The following is a 12,244-nucleotide window of genomic DNA, read 5'->3' as shown; positions in this document are numbered from 1 at the left end:
CTGACAGGGTGATTGTGAAAGGCAAATGTGTTTGTGCAAGGAGACGCACACTGCAAAATGCGGAGTGGACGAAGTAGTGTGCGGTGACCACATTCCCTCGGCCACCCCCTAAGTGGCCTTTGTGGCTTTGCCACACACTTCCACTGCAGGAAAGTCCCTCATTGCGTGCCTTCCACCTTGCACTCATCTCCATCCTGCAAAAGCCCAACCCGAATGTCACGTGGTCCCTGGAACCTCCCCAGAGCTCTCCGCACAGAGCCAGGGGCCACCTCCTCTGCAGCCCCATGACTGATGGCCCATCATACCTGCCACTGGTAACTGTCCTTACCTTCTTTCTCATTCTTCTGTGTCCCTCCTCCCGGTGCCTGGATGGGGCCAGAGTTTACCAGGACTCAGTACAAGACCATTTCCCGAGTTCATTCCTACACGTTCAAAATATCCTGAACAAACTAACTCTACCTCCTTCGCAAATATTTATTGAGCAAACCGAAAATATAAATACATAGTCTCATTTTAAATCATCAACTCAAGTTTGATGTTTTAGTTATTTGGAGAAAATTATTATACTATTGAGAAATGCAAGTTTTAAATGAGAAAAAAAAAAGTCTTATAATCCTACTGCCCGAAGGATTAGCTTTTTAAAAAAAATTAACTATCTTCAAATTTCATATGCACAGTCCTTATATAGCTATAATGATAATATAGCTTTATATTCATTTTTCACTTCCTACATTATAAGCATTTTCATATTGCTACAGTCTTAAGATTATCACTTAAATGATGATATTCCAATGAACAGATGTAATTTAGTTAATTTGCCATATTGTTGGATGTTTCACTTATTGCTTTTTATCACTATTTTGGATAAGGCCCAAGGGTATGTAAAATATTAGGATTGTCTTAGAGTGTTTCTTTAGGGTTATATTCCCAAAAGAGTAGGCCAAGAGAGATCCGCGAGGTTTTGGTATTTGATATCGATGCTTAACTGTTTTCTAAAGTGTGTTTCTATGGGTTTACTTTGCTAGCAACAATACCTTGCCTTCCATCTCATCTTTTGGTGGGTTTTTGCTGACTTAAGTGATTCTCCTGGTGTTTTGGTGCTTCTTACATTTCACTTCTTGGAGGGAAGGTCTTCTGTTTCCATGAGCTTTTCTTTTACCAATTTTAGCTCCTCCCGTGAGAATTGTCTGTTCCTATAGGCTTTGTTTGTTTGGTTTTTGTTTGGTTTGGTTCGGTTCGGTTTGGTTTTGGAAGGTTTCTTTATTTCTGGTTTGGTTTTGTGTGTGTTCCTCTGTGTGTCCATTTGCAAATTAGACATTCCAGCTGACTTCCTTACCAATTTCCATAAACCCTATATAATATAAATACTTAACCTTTTTCTGCAAAAAAAAAAAGTGTGAGGGGGGACATTGAAGGATAATTTTTGATGAAAAAGAAGAGAACCAACTCTGTGACCCCCTCTCTCATCTTTAGAGCAAAGGGAGCCTCTGAGGCTGCAGCCCTGCCCTTGCTGGGTGATCCTTCACCAACTGCTGTGTGTCCTGCTTCCCCAAGACTGTCCTGACTTCAGCAAAGGCCAGGGGTTGGGTCTGGCACCTGGGATTTGAGGCTGTTGACTTAGTAAGGCGTGAGATAAACCGGATCCAACTGAGGACATGTGAAGCAGTTTGTGAAATTGCTGACATTTCCATCAAATAAGGTTATATTTACTCATTAAAATTTCTTCAGTGATCACTGCAATTTGGGAAGTAAAAGAGAGGCTACAGTGTGAGGTTTGTCTAAGCCCTTTCCAGGCGTCTGTTGCTGAGTAACAAACCACCCCAAACTTAGTGACTTAAGACAACAATAACTGATTATTATCACCATTATCATCATGAGTATCATCCTCTCTCATGGTTCTCGTGGTTGACTGGGTTCAGTGAGGCCCTTCTCTGGGTACCTCATGGTTGCAGTCAGAGGGTGGCTGGGCTGGAGACTCGCATATCTGGAGGTTGATGCCAGCTGTTGGCTGGGATCTCAGCTGTGATTGTCAACCAGAGCACTTCCACGTGGACTTTCCATGTCGCCTGGGCTTCCTCACAGCGTGGCCTCTGTGTTCCATCACAAGCTGTCACTTTCATTATTGTCTGTTAGTCCAGGTAGCCACAAGACCTTCCCAGGTTCAAGGGGAGGGGACATTGATTGTACCTCTTAATAGGAGAGTAGTCAGGTTCTGGAAGAAGCTGTGGACTGAAAATATTGTTGAGCCACTTTTGAAAAATGCAGCCTGCCTTGAGCCACTTAGGGGATCCTCCAACAGCAGCTTCCTTGGTCTTTGGCAGGCCCCATTCCTCCCCCAGGTCAAGGTCACAAGCTTAGGTGGCTTCTCATTGGCCCACTGAGTACCCCACGTGTGGCTGCATTACTTGAGTTCCAGCAAAAAGAACGTCACAGACAGACAGCCTGCACCTTCCCCACAACCTCCCTGCCACAGGCGTGTGGAGGGGTAAATAAAAGCAAGCGTTTCTCTCTCCGATTCCTTGCTCATTCCTACCCCTTCCACATTTTCTCATAAGAGGCCTTCTCAGGAATGCCTCCCAGTAAGTGCTGCAGGCAGAGCCATCTTCCGCCAGGTGTCAGGAGGGAGTGGCTGAGTCTCTTTAGATAAAATAAAACTTAAAGAAAGCCCCGCACCAGACAGCCTCAAACCTAGATGTAGATAATACCACCTGAAGAACTTGTTAGAAATGCAGATTTCAATTTTGCCCCAATTTCTGTAATTATAATAATCACCCAGTTGATTCTCTGGCAAGTGGTCTGGAGACCACACTTGAGAACAAAACTCCTCTTTATTTTTTATTTTTTTTATTTTTTTATTTTTGGCCAGGTGGCATGCAGGATCTTAGTTCCCCGACCAGGGATCGAACCTGTGCCCCCTGAAGTGGAAGCGTGGAGTCCTAACCACTGGACCGCCAGAGAAGTCCCCAAAACTCCTCTCTAAAGGTCAAGGAGAGGTCACTAGTCTTCAGAATCCCTGCCATGGAAGACCTTGTCCATGTAATAATACGTTCCCCATGCCCCCACCTTGGATTGCACATGGCGACCTGGCTATTCGCTGCTCCCTGGAGGCTCCCTCCTCCTCTTCCTCCACTCCCACATCACTTCCCTGAGCACAAGACCCGTACAGCAACGCTCCCCTGGCTATTGTCATTCGTGTGACCTCAAGGACCTCCAGGTCAACATGTCCAAATCCACACTAAAATCTTCCCACCAACCTGCCCATCCTACATGGTCTTCATCAGTACCAGCACCTCCACCCACCTGCTCTAAGCGGGCGCCTTGAACTTCACAGTTGTCTCCTCTGTCTTCTCCAACCTCCATACCCAGTCACGTCCCAAATTCTGTTGAGTCTACATGTAAAGTTATTACAAACTCTGCCACTAAAGATCTTGTCAGTCTGACCGCTTCCCTCATTCCTGCTGTGCCGTGAGGAAAAGGGAAGCGGAATTCCTGTCTTGTGCCCTGGTAGGGCTGAGAGACATCAGGCAAAGTCAAGGTCATTTAGCGAGGAGGAAGAGGGGCTACAAAGAGTGAAGGAAGCAGAGCAGAGCAAAAAGGAACAAGACAGCTGGACACCTGCCTACAAAACACAATGTGAATTAGGCAGGGAGGTTTAGGAAATTTCTGTGAGTGTTTTGTGGGCAGATATAGGTGATCTTAGTATCCCTACAGAATGTGGGTGTTCCCCGCCCCCAGCAGCATCCTTTGACACCAGCGTGATCCACCACCCCTGGTTCCAGGCTTCTGCGTCTCCAGCCTGGAGCGATGCAGTAGTTCTCAGCTGTTCTCCCCGACTCCAGGGTCTTCTCCTCCCGTGCCCTCCACACAGGTGGGGGTCAGTGTAGAACTGGACCTGCCTCTCTCTTCCAGCAGCTGCTCAGCCCCTGCAGTGGCGGTTCTCAAAGTTGGTCCCTGGACCAGCGGCAGCAACTGCATCCCCTGGGAACTAGTCAGAAATGCACATTCTTGCCTCCTCCCACCCCATCCCTGGACCTGCTGAATCAGAGAGACGCTGGGGATGGAGCTCGGCAGCCTGTGTTTTCACAAGCCCTGTAGGTGATCCTGATGCAGCTCAAGTCGGAGAACCTGGGCCTAGAGAAAAACATTCCAACTGCCGCTGGGCACCTGCTAGGCGCTCCCTGCCACCCCTGCTGGTTCCCTGGCACTGCCCAAGGCCCACACATCCTGACGCCGCCACCAACCTTCTCAGAGTTCTCCCAGCTGAAGCCTTTTGCACACGTTATTTCCTCCGTGTACCTTCCCTACAAGCTCCCCGACACGTCATCCTCTGACTTCAGAACGCATGTGCCTTGGGTGCTTCCTCGTCTGTGTTACACACCTAGGGCAGCTTGTTCACCTCACTAGAGTCATGGTTTATGTGCATTTCCCCTCTTTGTTCTGTCCTGACCGTGAGGGATCAGAGGGCGAGATCGCATTCCAGTCTTCTCTTTGGTCTGGAAGTCCAGCGCAGAGCCAGACACACTGGAAAAGTCAGTAAATATTTAGTAAGCACCTGGTTAGGCAACTGACTGGCCAACTGACTGACTGATTCCCCAACTTGGAAAGAAGAATCAAAGGAGCCTTCAAATAAGCAGAAAGCATTTATTTGTCTGCCAGTGTGTTTTTAGCGTGTAACTTTGCACACCCCTTGCCAGTCCTGTCAGTTACCTGTTAAATAGAAACAAGTGAGTAGAAGTTTTATTTTCGTTTGTAGACTTATCACCATCAGGGAGAGGTGCTTTGATATCTTAGTTGTAATATATTAAGTTCCTTCCCACGCCATTATTTTAGATTTAGCCTAATTTCATTTAATGCAGGGTGATTTTTTTTTAAGTCACCATACTTGAAACTCATCACAGCTTACAAAACAAAAACAAGTCAAATCATCCAGAGATACTTGTAGTGTTAATTGTCTTGGGTATCTTGTGGGGATTTTGAGCATTTCTTTCCTGACGTTTCTTGACATCCAGGACAATTCTTTAGTGATTTCCCCACTTATCTGATTCAGAGCATCAGCCCCTCAACAAGCCATCAAACCAAAGTTAACTCCTGTCTTTGCACTTTCTGACACAAAGGTACCAAAATATTCAGCGAACCATTGCTACAGAGAGGCCTGAAGAAGATTCTGGCAGCCAAAGTTGTGAGCAAGTCCCAGCAGGAGGCGGCGGAGGAGGTGGCGGGAGTGACTCAGAGGCTGAATCTTCTCAGTCGAACATAGGTACGCAGGATGGGCCCAGACTCCTGGGATGCGGATGGGGTAAGGAAAGCAGGGCGTGGGCGAGGTCCAGGAGGAGAAAGAGGCTTGGCACCAGCAGGGTAAAACAGACAGAAGTTTCCCACCAGGAACGTAAAGGAAAAGTGGATTCACAGTGAAGAGACCTTGCACCTATGCATCAAGGCCATTTTTTTTTTGGTGGCTTAATCATTTCTTATTAAGTAAATTTATTGGTTGGTGTCCTAAGGATGTTTTCCACTTATAAATAAAGCATGCAATAAGAATTCATGGTCTGCTTCCAAGGAGCCACATGACAACAATAGGAATAAGACTTGTTTGCATTTAGAATAAAATACACAGCAGAAACTAACACAACATTGTAAAGCTATTATACTCCAATAAAGATGTTTTTTTAAAAAATAGGGAATCATTAAAAAAGGAATAAATTACAGTCCCCCCTGAGGGAGGAACCTAGGAGTAAAGAGAACCGGCAGGCTTGTGATTATGCACGGCTGCCTGGGAGCATTTTTTAGCAAATACCATCAGCATCCACTAGGGGGTCTGGTGTTCATTTCTTTGAATCTGCCTGAGTGGAACACAGATGAGAATATTCAAAAGGCATAAGAGATTGACTTCTTCTTTTTTTTAATTAGAGTAGAGTTGATTTACAATGTTGTGTTAGTTTCAGGTGTACAGCAAAGGGATTCCGTTATACATATATATTCTTTTTCAGATTCTTTTTCATTATAGGCTATTACAAGATATTGTATATAGTTCCCTGTGCTATACAGTAGCTCCTTGTTGGTTATCTATTTTATATATAGTAGTGTGTATCTGTTAATCCCCAAATTCCTAATTTATCCCCTCCCTTCCTTTCCCCTTTGGTAACCATCAGATTGTTTTCTCTGAAAAGATTGGCTTCTGCTTTTTATACCTGTAATAGCATAAGATTATTACTGCAACATTCTAATAATCCAATTTCTTTTTGAACTGGGTAAATGATGGCGGATTGACGGCTCTAGAACATTCGGAGCAAACAGCCATGTGCTTCCTGTACTGCCAGGTCTCAGCTCTCTCTGCAAAAGCAGAAGAGTGGACATTTTCACGCCCTCTTTTAAATATGTATGTACACAGTTCCACCAACTATTTTAATTGCCTCCATTCTATTCATTTTATCAGATATACTAACTAAACTGACTAGTTTATGTATTTCTATTATTAATTTCTATTATTAATCTCTGAGAGAGATGTAGTAAAGTGATGGAGTAATTAGAAACATGAGGAAAAAGGAACAGAAAATTTCTTTCTGGGTTTGGTATTGGATCCGGTGGCATTTGCTGTATAACAAGCCATCCAAAGCTTAAGCTCACAGCCGTGCATTTAGCCCTCAGTCCTGCAGGTGGGCAATTTGAGCTGAGCTCTGGCGGGTGGTCCCTCAGGCCACTGGGCTCACACCTGCATCCTTGGTCAGCTGTGGAATTGGCTGCAAGCTGGCTGGCCTGATGTGGCCTCAGCCGGGGCGGCTTGTCCCCGCTCCCCATGGCTTTTCATCTTGCACAGACTGTTCTTGTGATGAGGGAGAGGAAGTGGGGACCCACAGGCCTCTCAAAACCCTGGGTCAGAACCTCTGGCAAATTCTCTTGGTTAAAGCAAGGCACAAGGCCAGCTCGATTCAACAGGGCTGCAAAGTTCCATACCAGTGGGGATGCAGGGAGGGGAACAATTGTGGTCCTTTCTGCAAACAAATTATCATAGCTATGGTGAGCAACTTAGAAAGAAAGTAAGAAGAAAGTCATTGGGATGAAAGGGATGAGGTATTCAAGGACTTGATCCTGACTGAAGTTGCACAGGACCACTCCTAGGAAATAATGATTCTTAACTGACAGACACCGAGTGATAGGACACCTGGCCCTATCACTGTGACACCTGGTCGGATCACTAGTCAAAACAGCAATCCTCTCCAGCTGTGCAGGTGAAGGCTTGTGGGCTGCTGGTGCCACAAGAGAGAAGTCCTCTATTTGAAACGATCTTTTCCCAATGCCTTTAGTTGCTTTGCTTCACTTTTTCCAGATCTGAGGAGAGACGGGTCACTTTCTCCAGTGAACTCACAAAAAATCACCTTGCTGCTGCAGTCTCCAGCTGTCAAGTTCATCACCAACCCTGAATTCTTCACTGTTCTGCACGCCAATTATGTGAGTGTTCCCACACACAGAAGAGGCCTGGCCTGGCTTCCAGCAAGACCCGAAACACAACTTTTCAAAGTCATTGGATAGATTAAAGAGGATAGCATTTTAACTAAGGCAAGGAAAAAAAAAAAGAGAGAAAAGAAAAAAGATGGCTCTGTTTTGCTCTCTGTGAGTCTCCCAAGAAGGAGAAAAGCTAGATTTGGAAATGCTGTAGCTTCTGTGGGTTTTTGTTAGGTTCAGATGTGTTAATATCAGTGAAAGTGATTTGGAAACAAAGATGCGTTTTTATTATTGTTAAAATTTTTAAGGAACTCAATTATGAAGTTGACGGATTTCCTTCAGCCTGAATCATTTTATAAAATCACTTTCATTAAAGAAATTTTAGAATAGATAAAGAACTAGGTTTCCTTTTCCTATAATTAGTTTTTCAAGGAACATGCTTAAGGTAAATTTGATGTGATTTTTACATACGTAGTTTTTTCATTTCTTTTTTTTTTTTTGGTATCGTCAAGGAAGCAATGACATTATATTACTATAGTCATTACTTTTTTAATTCGACAAATGTTTCCTGCAGTTCAGGCACAGATCTAAGTGCTGGAGTCATAAAGACAGATTAGGGTGACACCTGACGAGCAGAAGCTCCTCATTTTGTGGAGCAACAGACATACAGAGATGAGTGTAATGTGACAGGACAGCGCCTGACCTCAGGGAGGAACAAGATGCTCGGGAAACACAGGGAGTGGTCCTGGGGAGGCGGCTGTTGAATTCAGTCCTGAAGGTTGAAAGTGGGAGGGGCAGAGGTTCCAGGCAGCCAGAGGAAGGACTCTGCCTGGGGCTGGGTCCAGTGGGGCTGGAGTGTGGTGACAGGCAGAGGTGGGAAGAGGGCGTGGAGGGGTGAGCGGCAAATTGCCTGGTAATTGCCTCCGTCACGGAAAGGAGCCTGGATCTACCTCAGTAGATGACAGGAACCAGCAGTCTCAGACGTTATCATCAGTTACATGATCCAGTGTTTGAGGAATTCTTTTCTCTGGCAGAACTGTGGGAGAGGGACTGAGGCGGCTAAGACCAGAGGCTGGGTCAAGCGCTCAAGTGAGCGATGATCAAGGGCTGCCCTACGGAAGGGGGCTGGGAGCAGAGAAAGAATGACTGCTCGGGAGATATTTCAGTCGCGCTTGGGGCCACTGTGATCGAGGGGGATGGGAGATGAGGACTCCGGAAAGTGTGAGTCCTCTCTGCTTCGGGCCCCTGAGTTAGGTGGTCATGTCCCCAGTTAGCAGTAGTTTGATTAAGTGATGCAGGCTATGGCAGGGGAGGAGGGACCAGTTTTGAGCAGGTTATATTTGAGAAGCCTCTGGGACATCCAGTGGTTAGACCCAGAGCAGCCGCCCAGCGGTGCAGGGGGGGAGTCACAAAGGGGGACAAGGATGCCAGGAAGTGATGCCCTCAGCACTGGGCACCAGGTGGCCCTGAGCCAGAAGGAGCCACTGCCCCAGCCTGCTCTGGCTGCAAGCAGTGTCTCCTTGAACCACACACACACCAGCCCCAGCTAGCATAAAATGCTTATTTGGCACAATTAGAAACTCGTGAAACTTTCTTCACTTCTTCTTATCCCCCAACCCCTCCACACACACACACAAGTTTTTACCTAGCAAGGAGTGGCAGACCTCTGAAGGTCAGCCCTAAATCCGCAGGGAACATTAATTAATACACCCTGCTATACGGACAGCTAAGCTGGAGCACGGGCGGACCTGTGCAGTCAGAGGAGGCAGCCGGACGGAGAGGGAGGAGATGCTCAGAGAGTCAGAGGGAGACTTGAGAGAGCAGAGCCCTGCTGGGGCGGGAGGAGGGAGGAAGGAGGAGGGGAGCTCTGAGATGCAGGGCAGGTCGACAGCGTCCAGGATGCTGATGCAGCGGTAGAGCCAGACCATGTGGCTGGTCTGTGTGTGTTTACGGGGGGGCAGGCATTTACTTCTAGAGCAAAAGCTCCGCTTCCGAGCTCCACACCCGACCCCCAATGCCCAAGGCTCACAGTAAATCCCTGTGTAGCAATCACATCACATCCCATTAAGGTGCTCAGAGTACGCTTGGTCTGTGTTTCTCCTAATCCCCACTGCCTTCCCCATCGGCCCCGACCCCCTCTCAGAGTGCCTACCGAGTCTTCACCAGTAGCACCTGCTTGAAGCACATGATCCTCAAAGTCCGGCGCGACGCGCGCAACTTTGAACGCTACCAGCACAACCGGGACTTGGTGAATTTCATCAACATGTTTGCGGACACTCGGCTGGAATTGCCCCGGGGCTGGGAGATCAAAACAGACCAGCAGGGAAAGGTGAGCGTGACTGCAGTGGGGGCCCTTACAGCAAAAGGAAAAGACCGGTGAGCAGGCAGTGAGGAGGGCGCGTGGGGAGGGCAGGGAAGGCTGTGCCTGAGACGTGCCATTGGCCACCAGGAAGGAAGGAGGGGTAACTACCCACACCTGGGTTTCTGTCTTGTGATGTGCAGGATGTTTTCAAGCATCCCTGGCTCTGCCCACTGGTACCATTAGCACCTCCACCAAGTTGTGACATTGCTATGTGTTCTCTGGGTGGGGAAGGGGTGGGGTGTTGACGGTGGGGGGGCAGTATCACACCCAATTGAGATCTGGAACTGGTTTTAGGTTTGGAACCTGAAACCAGATTCTGTTCCATGACCTTTCTATTGTTTTGCCTCCTTAGACAGCTCGCTCTCAGGGAATGACATTATTAGCTAACTGGGAGTGACATTATTAGATTACTCATTGTGATTTCCCTAATAAGCCTTCAGTTATTAAAACAGCCTGGCAAACAGGGACCGGGTGAATTGGGCCCGTGCAATGTTACTGGCTTGCATTTTGCTTTTGTGTGACCTTAACCAAAACTGGGCTTTCCCTGGGATGCTCTAGAAACCTAGCTGAGTCTGCTAAAGCAAGGATGCTTTTCCTTAATCACCATCAGTCATCTCGGTGTACTTATAAGACAAGGCCAAACAGCTTACCAAGGAATTGTCCTGTGTAATCTTTTACAAACTTTGGTAGAGAGAATCCCTCCCTCTTTTAGTGGCAAAGGAATCAGAAGTGTTGCCAGCAGACACATGTCTCAGTGGGAAACTGCATTACGCAGCTCCTTTCCTCTGTGATGGTGAACATGCAAAGCCATGGTTCCCCAAAGTAGGCTGATGGGACATCACTGTGCCCTGGGAGCCAGAAATCCCCCCACAAACCTTTTATCGTGCCTAAGAACCTGGACTCTCTGGAGTATGGGGGGAAAGATTGTGTCCACTAATTAATGCAAGTCCGTCAGCACAGTGACCCTCTATGACCAGCTCTGTAGTCGGGGACGAACTGGGCGAGGGGTGCCTCGTGTATGCAAAAAGCCACCACAGCCAGATTTCGTTCCCCAGGACTTTCTTGTTTACTGGATGTTGCCTCCACTGGGAGAATGACAGTGACACATGGTCATTTTCATGGTGTGATGATAGCTTTCTATGCAAGAGAAACAGAGCAGGTTCCAGAGCACTAGACCATCTTCTCGTTCCTCGCTCGGCCAGTCTGCTTCTTTCTTTATTGACACATTCAGAGTCGACAGCCTTCACTTTTAGTGTGTTCTGTGTAGGAAGAGGAGGGCTGGGGCCGAGCTGTTTGGTGTCTTTGAATGCACTGTCATCCCCACAAGGAGGACAGAATGGCATCTGACTCATCTGTTGTCTTGGAAGTCTGAGGAAGGTGGACACAGCCTCCGCCCAACATCGGTGGAGATGGCATGTGAGCCTCAAGTTGGCTCCAGGGCTGAGCCGAGGAGGATGGTTATCATCCAAGATGTGGTGGGGCTTCGGGGGGTGAGACAGGTGAGACCCCGTCTGTGGCAGGCATGAGATGGAGGCGGCCTCCACTAAGGACTGAACGCATAACAACAAAATAAGAAGGGACCTCTGAAGACCTACTACTACATGAAGGAAACAGAATCTTTATCTTGAGAAAAAGCATATAATTTTCTTCAGAAAATAGAAATGAATAGTTTAAAGATAATCTGCTTATCATACACAGAATGGCACAAGACCGTATGACTTCTGTTGAGCAAAAAGAAGCCACACACAGAAAACAATCTGAGAGGAAGCAGACATAAGAAAACAGAACCAGCATGGGATCTAGCAATCCCACTCTGGGTATTGATCCAAAAGAACTGAAATCAAAATCTCAAAGAGATATCTGTACTCCTATGTTCTTTGCAGCATTAATCGAATAGCCAAGATATGGAAACAACCTAAATGTCTGTTGATGGATGAATGGATAAAGAAAATGTGGTGTATACATACAATGGAGTATTACTTAGCCTTAAAAAAGAAGGGGATTCTGACACATGTTCCAACATGGATGAACATGGAAGACATTATGTTAAATGAAATTAGGTAGTCACAGGAGGACAAAGACTGCACTATTCCATTTATACGAGAGATCTGCTCAAGCTCATAGAAACAGAGTAGAATGGTGGTTACCAAGGGATGGGAGCAGGAGGAAGTGGGGAGTTTCTGTTCAATGGGTAGAGAGTTTTTGTTCCACAAGATGAATAAGTTCTAGAGATCAGCTATACCATATGGTACCTATAATTAACAGTACTGTACTATACACTTTAAAATTTGTTACAGGGACTTCCCTAGTGGCGCAGTGGTTAAGAATCCACCTGCCAACGCAGGGGACACGGGTTCGAGCCCTGGTCCGGGAAGATCCCACATGCCACGGAGCAACTAAGCCTGTGAGCCACAACTACTGAGCCTGAGCTCTAGAGCCCAT

At 46.8% G+C, this 12,244-nt stretch overlaps 1 protein-coding gene across 1 annotated transcript in view; it reads left to right on the top strand.

Annotated features, from left to right (window-relative positions):
• HECW1 (HECT, C2 and WW domain containing E3 ubiquitin protein ligase 1) overlaps positions 1 to 12,244 on the top strand; it is a 250,247-nt gene that overhangs the window by 149,938 nt on the left and 88,065 nt on the right. Inside the window, exons 11-13 of the mRNA XM_061197560.1 lie at positions 5,115 to 5,257; positions 7,325 to 7,446; positions 9,584 to 9,769. Of these exons, the coding sequence (XP_061053543.1) occupies positions 5,115 to 5,257; positions 7,325 to 7,446; positions 9,584 to 9,769 (451 nt within the window). The remainder of the gene's footprint in view (positions 1 to 5,114; positions 5,258 to 7,324; positions 7,447 to 9,583; positions 9,770 to 12,244) is intronic.

This window comes from Eubalaena glacialis, chromosome 8, assembly GCF_028564815.1.
Source record: "Eubalaena glacialis isolate mEubGla1 chromosome 8, mEubGla1.1.hap2.+ XY, whole genome shotgun sequence".
Classification (NCBI taxonomy): domain Eukaryota; kingdom Metazoa; phylum Chordata; class Mammalia; order Artiodactyla; family Balaenidae; genus Eubalaena; species Eubalaena glacialis.
Note: the sequence above shows the minus strand (reverse complement) of the source record. Positions and strands in the feature narration are given on the sequence as shown.